The 20,543-nt window shown below is 37.9% G+C and overlaps 1 protein-coding gene across 14 annotated transcripts in view; it reads right to left on the reverse strand.

Moving 5' to 3' along the window:
• The window catches only part of PAM (peptidylglycine alpha-amidating monooxygenase), a 275,420-nt gene that overhangs the window by 109,144 nt on the left and 145,733 nt on the right, over positions 1 to 20,543 (reverse strand). For all 14 annotated transcript variants that reach the window (XR_009054246.1, XM_057738350.1, XM_057738340.1 and 11 more), the window contains one exon: positions 4,461 to 4,518. Coding sequence is in view for 13 of the 14 variants with exons in the window: in XM_057738350.1 (XP_057594333.1) it covers positions 4,461 to 4,518 (58 nt within the window). In the remaining variant the exon portion in view is untranslated. The remainder of the gene's footprint in view (positions 1 to 4,460; positions 4,519 to 20,543) is intronic.

The raw sequence follows: 20,543 nt of genomic DNA on the forward strand, positions 1-20,543 counted from the left end.
ATGACTGAAATTAGATTGTACCTGCAGTTTCTGAAGTATCCCAACATTACGTAACACGTGCTTTGTTTAAGAAAGGTCACATTTGGAAATACTCAAGTCTAACTGTATAATTCTCCAGTAGAAATTGTTCTACATGCAACAGAGAAGCCCAAGAAAATGAAAAGCAATGAATCATTAGATTAATTTTCATCTATTTCTAAATTCAGTGGCTTCTCTCTCATTTGTGTAGTGCAATTTGATAGATAGGGACCTGCCATCATTCACTAAGGAAAAGACACATTTATTTACTGGTCATCCATGTGAGGGAAAGCAAGTGGATGAAGATGACAGTCAAATTTCTTGGCTGAGTGGGCTGCTGTCAGAGCCAATTCTTCTGGGTGTCTATAAAACACCTTTAGACAGCATCACAGTTCAGTGGTCAAATGCAGAATTTATCATACCCTCACTCATTCCAATTCTGTGGTTCCTTATTAAAACAACAAACAAAAGCAATGCTCTAGGGAAAGCTATGATTTTGTTCAAAATATAAAAATTATACTTATCTTCATCACAGTATTTTCTCAAACAGCTACTTTAATTCATATTTAATAATTCAATGCCAACATATAAACATATCAAACATGATGGGTACGCTTATGTGTATGTATTACAGGCATATGCACATAAAATTGCATGACAATTGTGATGGTATCTTCTCAAAATTAAGAAATATGTTTATTTAAATGAGCTACATAATTAGTCACACAAGCATAAAGCCAAAATTATCAATTACTCAAACGCAATTTTGGCTTTTACCACCATCAAGAGAGTTTTAGTCCTAATAAGCAGTCTGCCTTTTGTGATTTTCTTAAATTTGAAAAGTGAAAGGAGAACGTCCTTTTCATATGTTGTAACATTTGTATTCTTGTCTTCTAGAATCCTGCCAGGCTGTGATTTCCTTGAATTTGTATCATACCACATCCCCACTGCCGAGCCCTATAACTGGCACACAGCAGAATTTTAAAAGTTTGCTGAATTTATGAACAAGTGGCTTTCTTAAAAAAAAAAAAAAGTTATTGCCTTATATTCAAATGAATATAATTTCAGATAAAAGAGTGAACTGTCTACTATTCAATATGTTGCCTTAGGGCAGGTATAGAGACGCAGATGTAGAGAACGGGCAGCAGGGAAGGGGAGGCTGCAATGCAGTGAGAGAAGAGCACGGACATACATACACTACCATGTGTAAAACAGATGGCCAGTGGGAAGCTGCTGCATCACACAGGGAGATCAGCTTGGTGCTCTGTGATGACCGAGAGGGGTGGGATGAGGAGGTCGGAGGGAGGTTCAAGAGGGAGGGGATATATGTATACATACAGCCGATTCACTTTGTTGTACAGCAGAAACTAACACAACAGTGTAAAGCAATTATAATCCAATAAAGATATAAAAAAAGAAAAGAAGACATCAAAAAAAAAAGTTGCCTTATAAAATGGGCAAACCAAAACCACTTTTTTTAGGGTCCACGCATGTATTAAGCAAGCAATTACTGAGTCCCTACCATATCCTGTGATACATACCTTGCTGGCACTCAAAAACATGAAGGGCACAGATAATGAAAACAGAAGGTATAAAATGATATGTCTTAAGTAAAAAAAGTTTTATACATCTTTACAAGTGTTCATTTTCAACCATATTTAATCTTATAAGGCACCCCGAGACCCCGAGAATTTCAGACAACCCACAAAAAGGTCAACATTTCATTCATGGGAAAGCCTTGGTTACCCCCCAAGTAAAACTTTCAGTTTGGGAATTGGGATAAGCTATGTATAATCACCCTCCCAACATATAACCTGTATATCCAAGCCCTTTGCCTTCGGAAAATGTTTAAATCTTCATGTGTATTGGGTTTTATTTGGTAAGATGGTTTGAGGTTTATTTTACTTTTCGGCAGAACTGACCAGAGTGTTCCCAGTGGGGAATGAAGGTAAGGGAATGAAAGAATAATTGTTTTTAATGTGAGGAAGATAGAGATGTGCTACTGCTATATTTCAGCTCCTTCTATCCATTCGATAACTTTTCCCCTTTATTCCCTGTATCACTCTCCCCACACCTAAATCTGTTATGATTTAATTGGCATACACGCAGGGAGCACATATATAGTAAAAAGCTTGGGCATGTTCCTTAACCTCTCTGACCTTCTGTTTCCTTTCCTGTAAAATGGCTTAAATATGCTTAGTTTTCAGTATCTTAGTGTCTGGCAAGTCCTCAGTAAACGATGGCTGGTGGTGGGCTGATCACAGGAACAAGTACTGCTATGATAGGACAAACTATTGTCCTGGCACCTGATTACATCACAGACACAGATGCTCCTGTCTCTGCTTCTCTACAAAACAGGACAACCTACAGTGTTGTCCTAAAAATTGAGATTACACAAGCAAATTTTTCCTTACTTATTCCCCTATAGAAATCATTGTTTGGTACTTCTCATTGGCTTTTCATTTTCCAACTTTATTTTGCCTACACCTAAACTTCTGTGGTTGCTGAATTACATAAACAATGGTAACCACAAATCTCCTGGGGGTAGAATATTAAAGGACTAACACTGAAGATGAAAGAATCATGTTTTGAACAGGTGATAAAATGTTTAGTATTTAGGCAATCCTCCCAGCAATAAAGTAAAGAAAAAATATTGAAAATAGTTATTATTCTTATAAGATCCTTTAAGGACCTTAGAACTGGAAACAGTTTAATCTTAGACGAGAGTTACCTAAGAAAAATGGACAAACGTTTAACACCCTAGTTCTAACATAGCCCTTTATGCGTTTCCTGTGAATATTTTTCTTGACTGAATATAACGCCTTGTATTTTCAATTTCAAATCACGGAAAAGCAAACACATTTATATTAGGAGAGCATTAACACATTCCAGGATATCTATTTATAGGCCTCAGAGTCACCAGCTCTGAAATCACTTACTACCATCACCTTCAAAAACAAACCAGTAACCTATTAATGTGAGACCTGTAGTACTGCTTTGAAACACAACTACCATATTTATACAGGTGTGTAGAGTGGCCTTCGCTTCAAAAACAGGAGGAATCAAGTCTACCCCTGAACTTCGACAAACAAAATATAAAATTAGTAAAGAAAAACATCAGGTACAGTTCCTTTTTATTAGTAAACATTATTTTCTCCTAAGCTGTCGAATATGTGAATATAAAACTGAGGAAAGCTTTACTGTGGATATTTAATTATGAATTTATATCCAAATCACTTTTGGTGTTAGTCAAAGCACAGCAATTAGGAACTTAAATTTATTTTTCCCTCTTTAAAGTTCAGAATCTGGAAGCACCATACTTCCTAACTTTTTTCCTGGTAACGTTCAATTATTACACAAAGGAGCATCAGTCAGACAACGCACAACTCTGCAAGGTCTGACTTATTTTTAGGAATTAACTATGGGGCAAGTTTTGTTTAGAGAGTGCTGATACAGGTTGTATTTTCTGTTGTGACTGCCACCAAAGTGTGTGAAAAAAATAGATGCACATTGCTCTGGCTTTGAAGATCTAGAATGTATTTTCCTGTGGGGAACACCTCATGAATGTTCATCCTCAGGTGGCCCCAAGGCTACTGTACACATTTTACAATTTACATAATAGCCATTTCAGACAGCCCACTTGAAGATTAGTTTCAAGGGACCAAAGTACAACTCTCATTACCATCACTTTCTCTCCAAAATCAATTCTCAAACCAGAAAAATAAGGGAGGGGGGCAAATCCATGAATAACTTGCCAATCACTCGTCTTCCCTAAACAGTTAGATGTCTGTCACAAGGAATGTTTAAATTAAAACCACCTAGATGAAAACAGATGGTGCTCTGTCACATTTCCTATCAGATTTAAAGGCTCAGCTGGGGAAGGAGCTGTCATTTACAAGTGCTCTTATTCTATAATATAGACAATAGGACTGATGTTCCTTCTGTCCTCCCTCCCTCCTACCCTCCCTCCCTCTTTCCCTTCTTTCCTCCTCTCATCCTCTCCTTCTTTCATTCCTTCCTATCCATCTACCTCTCTGACAGGTAAAATCTTACATTCCCCAATGTTGATTCTAAGTGCAGTCGATTTATAGCATGAACCAGCAGGTAAATAAAGAGTCTGTGGAGTGGAGCGGAATTAAGCATCCAGCCACAGACAGAAAGCCAATACTCTGCAAATGGGACCACATGGTATTGGCAGCCATTGACATCTGCATGCAGCTCCTTAACTACTATTACTCACGAGTCTCTCCAGATACAGTTTGTAATCCTGTCTCTCAGTGGCTCACTTGTTTGTTTCTGCATTAAGCATTATAAATGCGTTTTTGAAACTGACAGTAAAAGATTAATATGCTCATAACCATCAAAGAGAAACATTCACTGATTTCACATAGCTGCCCTTCCGTCAACTGCCCACCCCTCCACACCATCCAATTAATACTTACTCACGAAGGCTTCCTCATCCATTGGCAAACGCATTGACATGCAGAAGTACGTATCAGACTATTAAAGAAAGAAAGATACAAAATTCGAATTAAACTGCTGCTAGTAAAGAAGAAATAACTTGTAAAAGCATGGGCTCTATGACTGAAGAAGAACTGCTGGTCCAGTGAGCTGAAGTTGTCTGCCAAATACTGGGCACCAGGTTAATGCAAGGGCTAAGCCTAGAACTTAGGTTCCCTAAACATTTTTTTTTGACTCTTTCCTAAACGATGTCAAACCCTATTTATAAAGCCAATTATCATGAGTAATATTTCTAGTACCGTCACAGTTAAAAGGCAACATTTTAATTGCTTCTAAAGAGAGAGTAAAATAATTCAATGCATCTGACTTTAAAATAGTAGGAGCCAGTTTTGACCATCTTTGCTATTTGCATAATTAAATATTTAATTTCCTGAATCAGTTTACAACTACCCAAAATATTAAAAAGATACAGTGAATACAAGTTGGTTTTAAAATATTTTATATTTGGTTGTTCTCCCTTTAATATTTTTAGCTAATGCATTGAAGAAATCAACATTAACTCAAGTTATTCTTTCTTTTCTAGTTATTAGTCTCTTACCAAAATTGCCATTTTCCCCTATCAAATATACTAACGACAAGAATTTTTATTGACAAAAACTGCAAATTCAGGAGAATGGGCATCTGTTGACCTAGCATTTCAATTCTTTAATGGAAATCCACAGGTAATGAAGAATGTGCTATGATTGATAATATACCCAATACAAACAGAGACTAAACTCATTTAATAATTCCTACTTCATGGATTATTACTGCACAGTGCTGGAATCAAGGGACTCCACAAACATGTATAGAGATCATCTGGGTTTCCCTAAAATTGTGAAATCTGTACCTGTTTTTTCACTTTTATGTTGGGTGGGAAGCAAAGGGGTTCAAATACATGTCAAAGAAGTATCTCAAAATTCGAAAAATTATAGAAATACGATTCAGTCTTTATTACTCCTTTTGTACACATCAGTTAGTCTATCTGAACAAATTGTTTCATTTCTTAAAAGGCTTCACAATTATTTAGATTCACTCTTATTTTGATAAGAAGAAAACAGGCTGGGAAATGCTGACGGTTGCATAGCAAGAAGGTTAAGCCACATAAATGCTGGAGATGGGACCTCTGTATCCAAAACCCAAGAACTATATTGGCAAAATAATGCTTAAAGATCTTGCAATCATGTACAAGACTGCTCATAAATATTTTTCCAATCTCTGAATTACTAACGTTACAAAACAGACCTACCCTGTTCTAACAGAAATAATAATAAACTCAAGATTCCCTTCTATTTGATAATCCTGGGCTATGAGTAATTTGAGACTGAAAGATACTTAGTGGTTATTATAGCTGCTGCTGCTGCTACTAATCCTATTTCCAGCCCACAGTTATTGAATTCTTATTATGTGCCAGGCATGGTTCTCAATTATATCATTTAACAACAAAATCCAATATGGTATACAGATACTATTATAACTCCTTTAAAGATATTAAGAGTAATATCTAACATTTGTTGAGAGCTTACTATGTGTAAGCACTGCTCTAAGCACTTTACATGTATTAACCCCTTTAATCCTTAAAACACATTCCCATGATACAGGTATTATCATTATCCCCATTTTACAGATGAGGAAACCGAGGTAAACCAAGGTTAAGTAACTTCACTATTCATTCTAGCCAAAACCTGGTAATAGGCAGATAGGTTCCTGAACCCCTCTTAGCGCAGTTACTTTAGAAAGCTGGCAATTGTAAATCTTCTCTCTGCCTCTTTGAGTTGTAAATCTCCCACCCAGAACTGTCTTCTCAAATCAAGGAGATAATTCTGCCCTAGTTCTCAGCCAGGGGATGCCTTGCTGTAACTTACATCACTGCCTCCTGTCATAAAGATAGGGGACATTTGTTTTTCCTCTGGATGAGTGTGGATCAACAAATCCAGATGGCCTAGTCACATGGACTAACTCCCCCAACCCCCCTCAGTGCCTTTCTCTTAGCCCAGCCTTTAAAATAAGGTCTCCTGCTTTTTGTTTCAGCAAAGTTGAATTCAGTTCATGCTGGACCTCCTTCCTTATTTGCAACAGTTTTTATTGAAAAAAATCTGTCTTTCCCACTTTAACTAGTGACCACCTGTACTAACAAGTGTAGGAGCTGGGATCTGAACACAGGCAGTCTGCCTCATGCATCACAGTCACCCGAGACAATATGAACGATTAATGACTTAGAAGCAAATATGAAACAAAAGTAAATTTAAAGTAGCTAAGCATATATTTATAACAAGAAAGGATCCAAAGGAACCAAAGGGTGCAATGAAATGCAAACCAAACAGAAGTTCTTTTAAATTTGTACTTATAATTTTGGGGGTTTATCTTTGGTTTTATTATAAGCCACCTCAAGTTGTTTCTGGAATAGACACATTACGGGCATAAATAGGTATGTCAAATTCAGCAAACTGGTTCTTTTGATCAACAAAACAAAACAAAACAAAACAAAACACCACAGGGACTTCCTAGGTGGTGCAAGGGTTAAGAATCTGCCTGCCAATGCAGGGGAGACGGGTTCGATCCCTGGGCCGGGAAGCCCATGTGTCACGGAGCAAACTAAGCCCATGCGCCACAACTACTGAGCCTGCGCTCTAGAGCCTGTGAGCCACAACTATTGAGCCCATGTGCCACAACTACTGAAGCCTGTGTGCCTAGAGCCTGTACTCCACAACAAGAGAAGCAACCGTGATGAGAAGCCCGCACACCGCAAAGAAGAGTAGCCCCCACTCGCTGCAACTAGAGAAACCCTGTGTGCAGCAACAAAGACCCACTGCAGCAAATAAATAAATAAAATTAATAAAGTATTTTTTAAAAATTATATAAAAAAACACCTAAGCACAATAATGGTTACATATACAGAATAAAGGAAACCACTATTTATACTCAGAATTAATCAGAACTGTATTGTAATTCTTGCTCATCATCAGTTGCGTAATTTTAAATGACAGAACAACTTGGGAATGTCTTTCTTCTATTGATTTATATTTCTTGGCTTATAACTTCTCTAATAATAAGAATGTGTTCAGATTTCAAATGTTTCTTTCCTTTTCTGTTAAAGTCAGTTTAAAAAAGAGAAAAGAGATGATGACATAGATCCTCTACAGAATAAACAGTATCTTACAAAATTATTTTTGGAGAGTCTACATTAGACACCTCACCAGTGGTCTACCACGCACCATCATTCTCTTGATTTAGGATTTTACTATGCCCCATTTTTAAGATAAAGAATAATTCTGTTAGAAGAAAAGAAGGTAAAACTCTTCTTTTTAAAAAATGAGCACATTAAAAAACACTGTGTGTATCAGATCAATAATTAGCCTTCAGGTGAAAGCTCTGAAGACCACAGCTCAATAGAACAAAGAAGAGAAAAAAGTAACTTATTCTTTTCTCTGCAACTATAAAAGGTATCAGTGACTTTGTTCTGAAGTATTCTGGTACCACAGTTTGGTTTCTAGAATAATGTTGAAAGCCCAAGTTTTCTATAAAGAAGATAATGTTTCTAAGGGTCATTTGCATGGTTCAATGGAAGAAGCCAAATCTCCAAGGTCTGTCTCCCTTAGGCTGGCTGAGTAGAAGTAAGCACACTTTTTTGTATTACTTCATTTTCTTCTCACAATCATGCTGTCAGTAGGTCTAACAGGCACTGAATCTTTTTTACAGAAATGACAACTTTCACAGAAAGGTTACTGATCCACCTCAGGCCAAGTAGTTAGTGTCAGAACTAGGATTAAAAATCTTCAAGTTTATGCCTTTCAGATGATTAGAAATAATTATGTATCTTTCTTGCCATTAAGTTTTAATCCACTTAAATTGTGATTCTGGAGAGTCTTTCAAACTTCATACCTTTGTTTTTCTAACTATGAGACCAAGTCCTATATTTCAAATAAAATTTAAGACTCTTCATAGTGAATGAGTAACTTTTTTTTCTTTTTTATAACATGTAGTTTGCTCAAGAATGGATAAGACAATGGCCTTTGCTAAACTATTATAAGCTCATTTCAGCATGGGGAGAGAAAGATTATTTAGGTGATTACAAAATACTGTTTCATCAACACAGGTTAATTTCTACAGCAGGTCACCAAGAATGGACGGTACTTTAAATTCCATGCTGTAAGCAGCTGTCAGTTTAAGAATTTAAGACTGTACTAACATGTAATCACATAGTTAACTACAATCATGTCTCTGATGAGAAACTTTTTTTTTTTAAAGCAAACCCTTGTGAGGCAACAATGTTAAGAAAAATGGAACAATACATCTTTCAAAGTAATAAAATCATTACATCACTGATATAAATAACCAGTTGTGTTTTTCTTTTTTTCAGGATGAACACCAAGAACACTATTTAACAACATCCTGATTAGGTAAGTATGATCCCATAACCTCTATCATTCGACAATACAAAAAAATTCAACTGATTCAAACATACAATCAGTACTTAGCATATGATACCTTGTAAAAGGGAGAACACTTATTGGGCCCTCTAATTTCATTCTAGAAGCTTCCCATCATAATTATTTATCATGATAACATCACCAGGTAGATATTATAGATACTACTTTAAAGATGGAAAAACTGAAGTTCAAGAAAGTAAGTAACTTGTGATTAAAAAAAAAATTCTCAAAACTGATGAAATGGAATTTGAACCCAGTTCACTAAAGCACTTCTCTTAGCATTATAGAAAGACAGCTAGTAAAAGGTTGTTTTTCAAATCTCTCTAATATTTGAAAAGAAAATGTCAGTTCCTAGACACAATTTCAGTTTTTATTTGATTAATGGGATAAATAAAGGAATCAAAGACATAAAATTTAATTAGAAGTTTTAGTCCAAGTCCTCTAAATTTTCAAGAGCACCTGAGAACATTTCATGAAAGCTTGTTGACAAACTGCAGTGAAATAGACTAGAGCTCCAGCTATTTAATTTGGTCATCACTTTTTTCCTGCAAGGTAAAGCAATTTGAAAACGTACACGTAATTCAGATCAGTGTTTCCCTCTAACATTCTCTAACATTCTGAAGACCCAAATACAGCACCTAACTGCCCATTACAATAGTTTCTTCATTTGAACACACTGTCCTAGAAAGGATGCTTCTATAATTCAACCTAAACTGCCAGTGCAACCTTTCACAATTTTCCATACAGCACCATCATGAGTCATCTTTTTCTCTCTGTAGGAAGAACACTGTATCTGAGCTTGGTGCCAGAGGACTGTCTGTAAAATACTTCAGATCCAAACTGCTAACATAAGGCTCAGATGTACAAAAAGGAAGAAATAATGTGAACCTACACAGCCATGTCTCCCCTTGCTATCTGCTATGGCACTTCAGCCAAATCTCAATCAAGAGGGATATGATATTGGTGATGTCTCTTTACTGCTGCTATTGGAAACTATCCAAGAAAAGCACCTTTTCCTGACAAAAGAAGACAGTGTGGTAGAAATGAAAAAAAAACAAAAACAAAAAAACAAAAACCCACTATTACTAAAGAACTCCTATTATATTCTATTATTGCCCATTTTAAACCAAGAGTTCTCATGTAGACAATAGCGTTCGGTAACACTTTGCTTACATTATTTAAGAAAAAAGTGTTCTTTATTCTGATTTAGTCATTTGTGAGACAGATATGCAGTGGATTCTATGGGAAAAGGAGTTAATAAAATTGACTCATTTAAATTAATATGGGATAGACAAAGCCATCTGTATACTATTATACATGAAAACTGTTCACATAAAACCAGTAATTTTTGTTTTGGGAAACCAGAGGCACCATTCAGATCCTAGTGTTGAGCACTATGATTTGATCCTGGTTGGATAATATCCTCACTGCCCTTTTATTGTTCAGGCTTAAAGAATCCCTGCAGACTGCCTTTCTTAAAGAGACTATACAATGTGGTGACTCAAATAGATGTAGAAATAGACAACACGACCCAGTTTTACCTGAATATGGCCCTCTGGCTTATATCTGTGGCTATCTGCAAGTTGGTTGTTCCCTGTAAATCGGCCATAACCCATAGAAATGTTATATTGTGTATGAGGTCTCTGGTAACTTTTCTCAGTCATCCTTGTTAAATAACCAACGCATAGCAACCATCTCACGGTGGCAGTTGTGACTCTGTGCCTTAAAGTAGTTGCCCAAAAAGCAGGTAGTAACCCCTCTCCTTACCCAGATCATGCATAGTTTAAATCTGATCTAGACAAACCACAACGGATCCATAAAGCCCTATACTTTCACACTGTACCACCTAGGGTTCCAATAACCTGACTTCTGCAAAGAAGCAAAGGAAACCTCAGGGACTGACAGCAGTGCTACCAGACCAACAAGAGGAAAGTACAGAAAGTGATCAGGCCTCTTTGACAAGAATTTTGGTTATGAGAGGAAGAGAGCAATTGGAAAATTACTTTTCAAAGTTTCCTCTTAATATATCCAGGTAGATAATATTATAGAATCAAATTGCTATTTCCCAAAATAATTTTATTACATGCATAGTAAGTTTACACTGATTCAGTGGTGTTTGTACTTTCAACATTTTCCTAGAATAAAAGGAAGTTATGGCAGAAGAAAACTATACCAAAGCATGCACAATTTTTTGCAGTGAAAAATTCAGGTTTAAAAAATCTACCTCTCTGATAACAGAATTTAAAAGACACAATTACAGTTAAAATTCCTTAAACTGTCACTTTTGGATGTAGTCTATTCTAATTTTCCTTTTCCTATTGTCTTTCTCTTACCATATAAATAAAAGATATGTTGCCTACTTATATTTATTAGGCTTTGGCAGAATAATCAAATCTTATGTTAAAACACTCCCAAATGACTAGAACAGAGAGTGTTTTCCAAAATGCTCCACTTTGTTCCTTACCATTAAGCTATGCTCCATCCTCATCAACTTTTTGGATGTTTATCCCAATCTACAATGTAATCTTGTTGTAATAATGTCCGCTAGCATCCTAAGCACTGGGAATAATATCTGGCACACACTGAAAGCTCTATAAATGTTTGTTGAATTTTGCACATACCTTCCTCTTTTGCTGGCAATAAACTCATGATTTAAGAAGGGTTGAACTGAAACCTGTATTATAGATGCCACCTAATGAGGGTTTTATACAGCATCACTTTTTCATATGAATTTTATCCTTCAGTTGATTCATCCCAGAATCCCGTTTGCATTTTTAAACTATAATCACCCTGGGTTGATGCTGACAAGATTCTCAGTGCCAAGTAGTTCAAATGGAAGCTACTTTCCTGGCAAGGGCTTTTCTTTGGGAATTACAAATCTGTGCAAGCAAATGATGAAGGAAAAAATATTTTGGTGAGGGAACATCTGTCAGAGCTCTTACACTCTTTCATTTAAGAGGAAACAAAAGGGAGCATGCTAATGACAGTCTACAATTAATCGCCTATGCACAACAGGTGGTAACAATGGCAGGCTCCTCCTTGGCTCCCTGGTTGTGGGAGGGGAAACTACTGTTCTGAACAGGGGTTGCTGATGACCTATACCACTCACCTCCCCCAAGCTTAAGCCAGTGGTTTATGCTTTTCATAGCTTTCCCTTAATAGGAAAGCGGTCAGTTTTCTGAATCTTTTGCCAACATTAACTACTCCACCCATGTTTCTCTCCTTTACACAGATGACTGGAAAATGACTCTATCCAATCTGTTTGAAGATGCTGCAGAACAAAAAAGGCTCCACAATCACCACCCCCAAACACCATATTTCTTGCTAAGTGGCTTATATTTGATTTGGGGACAAAATAACACTGCAGAAGAAAAGCTCTAGACGTGAAGGGGTCTGTCGGCTCATTTACTAATTGAGTTGTATTCCATTCTCTTAAAGTTTAAAATGAACTATCAGATACCAAAGTGGTATACACAATTTCTGTTCTTTCTGGGCCTGTTCTCATATATCTTGCCGTAGTGACCTCATTAATACTTGCCTACCTTTAAATCTCTCTTAATGCCTATGCAGAAATCCATTCTTCCATCTATCTACTCATGTATCCAACAAATATATATGTTGAGCAACTCCCAGGAACCAGACACTGTGCTAAACTCATAAAACTGTGACCAGAAGTACACATGGTCTCAGTCCTCACAGAGTTTAGAGGCTACTGGTATAACAAATAGTCACACAAAGAAGCATTAAATGCTTACTGTTTTAAATGATATATGGGAGAAGCACAGTTTACTACAAGAGCCAGGAATTCAAAGGAAACGATCTTCAGTGAAGGGAGCTGGCAACTGTTTCAGGCATAGGAAATAGCATTTCCAAAGGCCCCGTAATTGGAGAGAACTGTAATGGAGACTATGTGATGTACATATAGAAGGTGGGAGCATGTTTTAAGTTAGGCTGGAAAAGTAGATGTGGCACACAATGCAGGACTTTGTAGTCCATGTCAAGGACTTTGGTTGTTTAATTTTTTCTTGAGAGCCACAGAAAGCCAATGAAAACATTTTGTAGGAAACTGACATGGAGGCTAGAATTAATTAGATGAGGCCAATAAAAAGTCACATAGTTGTTCAGAAAAGTGATGATAGTACCTTGAAAATGAGTGATGGTGGTAGAGAAGGAAAAAAGGGCAGATTCTGGAGACATTGAAAAGGTAACGTAGACATGACTTGGGAGTGGATTTGAATAGAAGGTAAGGCGGCAGTGTTGAGGATGATTCCTAGATTTCTGGTTTGCATAATTGGATGTATTGGTGGTAGCATTCATTGAGACATAAAACACGAGAGGACCAGATTTGAAGATGATAAATTTGTCACTGGACATATTAAATTTAAGAAGCCTTTGAAAAACCTACATGTAAATGTCAAATGAGCAGCTGGGTCAAAAAATAGAGTTTGAAGGAAAGGTTGGCCAAGAGATGTAAAAATATGTGACATGAAAGTTGGGCAGTGGGTATGGAAGAGGCTGCTTTGTGAGAGTAGAGCGTAAAACAGAAAAGAGAAAGGACAGGGCTGTGAAGCAGTCAGCCAAAGAAAGAGCAGTCAGGGAGTTCAGAGAAAAACCACAAAAGTGTTACATCACAGAAGCTGCAAGAAAGAGAATGTTTCAAGGAGGGAGCAGTTGATGATGTCACTAATCAAAATCCATCTGTTAACAGTATTCTCCTGGGGATGGCTACTAACATTCGGGCATCGACTTTCGTGTGTGTTCATATTCCTGATTTATTTAAGGAGCCCAGCTCTTCCTGTCACGTCTCCTATAAGGACTGTGACTGTGGAGACTCTGGCCTTATGACCCAGGGTCTTCTCAAGGCTCCAGCCACACTCACTATCCAAGTTACTCATAAGCCCTCTAGAGCTATCCTCTGCACTGCCTGCCAGTTACGAAGTGCCTGCAGCAGCAGTGAACAGCAGTCACCACAGAGTTTTCCCACCAGATCCTTCAGTGATGGTCAGAGACACTAGGGTGACTTGGGAAACAGGAAAAAAGGAAAGAACACTAACAGAAAAAACAAACAGACAAAGATTTAGAAGGGTGATGAAAAAAGATGGGTCAATAAATCAATTTCAAAAATTCCAGATATTCAAAATAAACCAATAGAAGGAAAAACGATTTGAAGCAATACTGGTATTATATAAGCTCCAACAGGGTACACTGCCACCACGCAGTGAATCTCTGTGACTGCGTGCTGATTTCCAATCCAAGAAACTACTCCCGTTCCAAAGACTAGTGGTGTCAACACAAACCCAAGAATCTGAACGCCTGATGTACCCTTTTAGCATACACTGATTTTAAGTTCTTACAATGTATTAAGAACTAATGAGGTGATACAGTATAAAAGCACATACTACAGAGTTAGAAAGGAGCAAATATTATAGTATTAAAATAGGCAACTTTTAGTAACAATCCAACAGACTTTACCATGACTGTGTAAACGCTACAAGTTCTGGGGAAGGCTTCTGGCCTTTACGCATTACATATTTGTAAGGAGACTAAAATTTTGAAAATATTAAACTGTTGTATTCACACTCCTCTACTGAATAAATCACACTTGGTTCCCTAGCAGCCATTCTGCTATCATGCCCCAAGAAAGGAGGTAGGGCTAATGCTAGCTAAGAAAGGGAGAAAACATGACATAGCAGAATACCCTTCCAGGAAGGAGGAGGAAATAAAAGAAAGTCTCTGGGGGAGAAAAAGATGGCGGCGAAGTAGAGAGACGTGGAGTGCATCCCTCTCCACAGATGCATTGGGAATGCACGGAAGGACACAGTCATTCCCACAGAGAACCAGCTGAACACCAGCAGACGGCCTCGGACACCGGAAAGGGCTGCGGAGAACCTGACATAGCCGGTAGGGAGGCATCTACAAGGGCTCAAAGAGGGTGAAGCGGCGGAGCTGTGGCAGACGGGAGGGAGTGAGAAACATACGGAGGGTCCGCAGCGCAGCTCAGCGTTCCCGGACCGAGACATCGATCCGCGGCTGAACGGAGGGTCCAGGAGCGGGAGCGTGGGAACCGGAGAGCTGGTTCAGGGGGAGAAACATTGTTGCCGGTAGGGTGACGGACCGAGAGGACAGGAGGGAGGAGGTCCGCGGAGAGGAGTGCCGATCCCTGAGAGCTGCCCGGCCATGATGGCGGCTGGAGGCTGCAGGCTCCCGGGCGGGGGGAAGGAGCCGCGCGCATAGCCTCTCTCTCTTTCTGCGCCTCTGCAACAGGCAGCGGAGAGACGCCCTGCGGGGCCACATAAGGAGCTCAGGGATAACAAGCACCCTCAGGCGCTCGGGCGGGGCTAGATTAAAACTCCTTGCAACGCCAGCAGCAGGGAGGCTGCCGAGAGAAAAAAAAAAAAAAAACCAGCATCAAAAAGAAAAAACCCCGAGAGAGGCCCAACTCTAAGACTTTCTGTGTACGCCTGAGCCACCAGCGCCCTCTGCAACAGGCACCTCCAAGCCTGACTGAAGCAACAGTGCGCCACTGCTCACTCCCTCCCAGGAGAAGGAGCCACTATTGCACCCTCTCCCTCCCCACACACCGAGGCTTACAGACGAACAATAAAGGAACCTCTGCTGGTCACAGAATAACGCAAAAAAAAAAAAAACCCAAGGCAAGGAAAAGGACACTTACAGCTGAGACGCTAAGGAAACAGAAATAGTAGTATCAATACCTATTGAACTGGTCCATTCGGGGATCAGTTCTGGATTTTTTTTTTTTTTTTGCCTTTTAAAATACTTCTATATCTAGCTAAGTTTTTGGTAGTACGGACAAAATATCTTTCACACTTTCCTTTCATCCCTTTCTTTTATACACTTCTATTCCTTTCTTTTTCTTTGCATATTTCCAACCACATTACGCTCTTCTGTTCCCCTTTCTTCCAGCCATTTTAAGTGTATTTTATCTTAACATACTTATAAGCAACACTATCGGTCTGCTCAGACTCCTTGCTCTATTCTCCAGATGATGCACTGCCTTGGTATTAATATTAGGCTTTTGTCTTTATCTTAGTTCTTAGTACAGTTGTCTAATTACATTCTGAGAATCTCCATTCTCTCTGGTGGTACTCCAGCTCATTTCTATATTTGATCCTAGCTTACAAAATCTCCCTGGATTGATGTTTGTATGTGTAGGGTGTTATTTGTTGTTTGTTTGCTTTTGCTTTTGTCTCTGATTTGTTCTGTTTCAGTTATCAATTTCTGCTGGGTTTCTCTCTGAATATCTGATAGCACACTGGGGTTCTGTCAGGTCTCTCTAGAGCCTTATGTCCTAACGGATTCAATAATTGTGTGTCTTATACATGTATGTGTTTCCTAGACTGAATATTCATCTAATCCAATACTTGGACATTAGTCTGAGGCTTGGACCGTCTTCTATAAACACCTCTATCACCAGGACAAGCAACCCCAAAAGCTTGGACAACCATGAGGAAACAAAGAAACACCATGCAGGCAAAGGAGCAGGAAAAAAACCCACAAGACCAAATAAATGAGGAGGAAATAGGAAAAATGCCTGAAAAAGAATTTAGAGTAATGATAGTAAAAATGATACAAAATCTCGATAACAAATTAGAGAAAGTACAAGAAACAGTTCATAAGAACTCAGAAAAACAAACAGCAATGGATAACAAAATAACTGAAATTAAAAATACTCTAGATGCTCTAACCAGCAGAATGACTGAGGCAGAAGAACGAATAAGTGAGTTGGAAGATAGAATGGGAGAAATAAACGCCACAGAGCAGGAAAAAGATAAAAAAATAAAAAGACTAGAAGACAGCCTCAGAGACCTCAGTGATAACCTTAAACGTACCAACATTCGAATTATAGGCATCCCAGAAGAAGAAGAAAACAAGAAAGGGTCTGAGAAAATATTTGAAGAGGTTCTAGTGGAAAACTTCCCCAACATGGGAAAGGAAATAATGAACCAAGTCCAAGAAGCACAGAGAGTCCCATACAGAATAAACCCAAGGAGAAATACACCAAGACATATATTAATCAAACTAACGACAATTCAACACAAAGAAAAAATATTAAAAGCAGCAAGAGAAAAGCAACAAACAACATATAAGGGAAAACCCATCAGGATAACAGCTGACCTTTCTACAGAAACTCTGCAGGCCAGAAGGGAATGGCAGGATATACTGAAAGTCCTGAAAGAGAGAAACCTACAGCCAAGAATACTTTACCCAGCAAGAATCTCATTCAGATTTGAGGGAGAAATCAAAAGCTTTCCAGACAAGCAAAAGTTAAGAGAATTCAGCACCACCAAACCAGCCTTACAACAAGTGCTAAAGGAACATCTCTAAGTAGGAAACACAAGAAAAGGAAAACACCTACAAATACAAACCCAAAACAATTAAGAAAATGGTAATTGGAACACACATGTCAATAATCACTTTAAATGTAAATGGATTAAATGCTCCAACCAAAAGACACAGACTGGCTGAATGGATCCAAAAACAAGACCCTTCTATATGCTGCCTACAAGAAACCCACTTCAGACCAAGGGATACATATAGACTGAAAGTGAAGGGATGGAAAAAGATATTCCATGCAAATGGAAGTCAAAAGAAAGCTGGAGTAGCAATACTCATATCAGACAAATTAGACTTGAAAGTAAAGACTATTAAAAGAGACAAGGAAGGGCACTACATAATGATCAAGGGATCCATCCAAGAAGAACATATCACAATGGTAAATATCTATGCCCCCAATATAGGAGCACCTCAATACATAAGGCAAATGCTAACAGCTATAAAAGGGGACATCGACAGTAACACAATTATAGTGGGAGACTTGAACACCCCACTTACATCAATGGACAGATCATCCAAACAGAAAATAAATAAAGACACACAAGCTTTAAATGACACATTAGACCATCTCGACTTAATTGATATTTATAGGACATTCCATCCAAAAACGACAGACTACACTTTCTTCTCAAGTGCACACGGAACATTTTCCAGGATAGATCACATCTTGGGTCACAAATCAAACCTCAGCAAATTCAAGAAAATTGAAATCATATCAAGCATCTTCTCAGACCACAATGCCATGAGACTAGATATCAATTACAGGAAAAAAACTGCAAAAAATACAAACACATGGAGGCTAAACAATTCACTATTAAACAACCAAGGAATCACTACAGAAATCAAAGAGGAAATCAAAAAGTATCTAGAAACAAATGACAACGAAAACACAACAACCCAAAACCTATGGGACGCAGCAAAAGCAGTTCTAAGAGGGAAGTTTATAGCAATACAGTCCTACCTTAAGAAACAAGAAAATGATCGAATAAACAACCTAACCTTACACCTCAAACAACTAGAGAAAGAAGAACAAAGAAACCCCAAAGTGAGCAGAAGGAAAGAAATCGTAAAGATCAGAGCAGAAATAAATGAAAAAGAAAGGAAAGAAACCATAAGAAAAATAAATAAAACTAAAAGCTGGTTCTTTGAGAAGATTAACAAAATTGATAAACCATTAGCCAGACTCATCAAGAAAAAAAGGGAGAAGATGCAAATCAACAGAATTAGAAATGAAAAAGGAGAAGTCACAACGGACACCTCAGAAATACAAAACATCATGAGAGACTACTACAAGCAACTATATGCCAATCAATTGTATAACCTGGAAGAAATGGATACATTCTTAGAAAAATACAATCTTCCAAGACTGAACCAGGAAGAAATAGAAACCATGAACAGACCAATCACAAGTACAGAAATTGAGGCAGTGATTAAAAATCTCCCAACACACAAAAGCCCAGGACCAGATGGATTCACAGGCGAATTCTATCAAACATTTCGAGAAGAGTTAACACCTATCCTTCTCAAACTCTTCCAAAATATTGCAGAAGGCGGAGCACTCCCAAACTCATTCTATGAGGCTACCATCACCCTGATACCAAAACCAGGCAAAGATGTCACAAAAAAAGAAAACTACAGACCAATATCACTGATGAATATAGATGCAAAAATCCTCAACAAAATACTAGCTAACAGACTGCAACAGCACATTAAAAAAATCATACACCACGATCAAGTGGGGTTTATCCCTGGGATGCAAGGATTCTTCAATATACGCAAATCAATCAACGTGATACATCATATCAACAAATTGAAGGATAAAAACCATATGATCATTTCAATAGATGCAGAAAAAGGTTTTGACAAAGTTCAACATCCATTTATGATAAAAGCTCTCCAGAAAATGGGCATAGAAGGAAATTACCTCAACATCATAAAAGCCATATATGACAAACCAAAAGCCAACATTGTTCTCAATGGAGAAAAACTGGAAGAATTCCCTCTAAGAACAGGAACAAGACAAGGGTGTCCACTCTCACCAATGTTATTCAACATAGTTTTGGAAGTGTTAGCCACAGCAATCAGAGAAGAAAAAGAAATTAAAGGAATCCAAATTGGAAAAGAAGAAGTAAAATTATCACTCTTTGCAGATGACATGATACTATATATAGAAAACCCTAAAGACTCTACCAGAAAACTGCTAGCACTCATTGATGAGTTTAGTAAAGTAGCAGGATACAAAATTAATGCACAGAAATCTCTTGCATTCCTATACACTAACAACGGAAGAGCAGAAAGAGAAATTAAGGAAACTCTCCCATTCACCATTGCAACCAAAAGAATAAAATACCTAGGAATAAACCTGCCTAAGGAGGCAAAAGATCTGTATGCAGAAAACTTTAAGACATTGATGAAAGAAATCAAAGATGACATAAACAGATGGAGGGATATACCATGTTCCTGGATTGGAAGAATCAACATCGTGAAAATGACTGTACTACCCAAAGCAATTTACAGATTTAATGCAATCCCAATCAGATTACCAATGGCATTTTTCACAGAACTAGAGCAAGAAATCTTACGATTTGTATGGAAACGCAAAAGACCCCGAATAGCCAAAGCAATCTTGAGAAGGAAAAATGGAGTTGGTGGAATCAGGCTTCCTGACTTCAAACTATACTACAAGGCCATAGTGATCAAGACAGTATGGTACTGGCACAAAAATAGAAAGGAAGATCAATGGAATAGAATAGAGAACTCAGAAGTAAGCCCAAACACATATGGGCACCTTATCTTTGACAAAGGAGGCACGAGTATACAATGGAAAAAAGACAGCCTCTTCAATAAGTGGTGCTGGGAAAATTGGACAGCAACATGTCAAAGAATGAAATTAGAACACTTCCTAACACCATACACAAAAATAAACTCCAAATGGATTAAAGACCTACATATAAGGCCAGACACTATCAAACTCCTAGAGGAAAACATAGGCAGAACACTCTTTGACATCCATCAAAGCAACATCCTTTTTGACCCACCTCCTAGAATCATGGAAATAAAATCAAGAATAAACGAATGGGACCTCATGAAACTTAAAAGCTTTTGCACAGCAAAAGAAACCATAAACAAGACTAAAAGGCAACCCTCAGAATGGGAAAAAATAATTGCCTATGAAACAACGGACAAAGGATTAACCTCCAAAATATACAAGCAGCTCATGCAGCTTCATACCAAAAAAGC

The sequence above is a fragment of the Hippopotamus amphibius genome, chromosome 1, assembly GCF_030028045.1.
Source record: "Hippopotamus amphibius kiboko isolate mHipAmp2 chromosome 1, mHipAmp2.hap2, whole genome shotgun sequence".
NCBI classification, from domain to species: Eukaryota; Metazoa; Chordata; class Mammalia; order Artiodactyla; family Hippopotamidae; genus Hippopotamus; species Hippopotamus amphibius.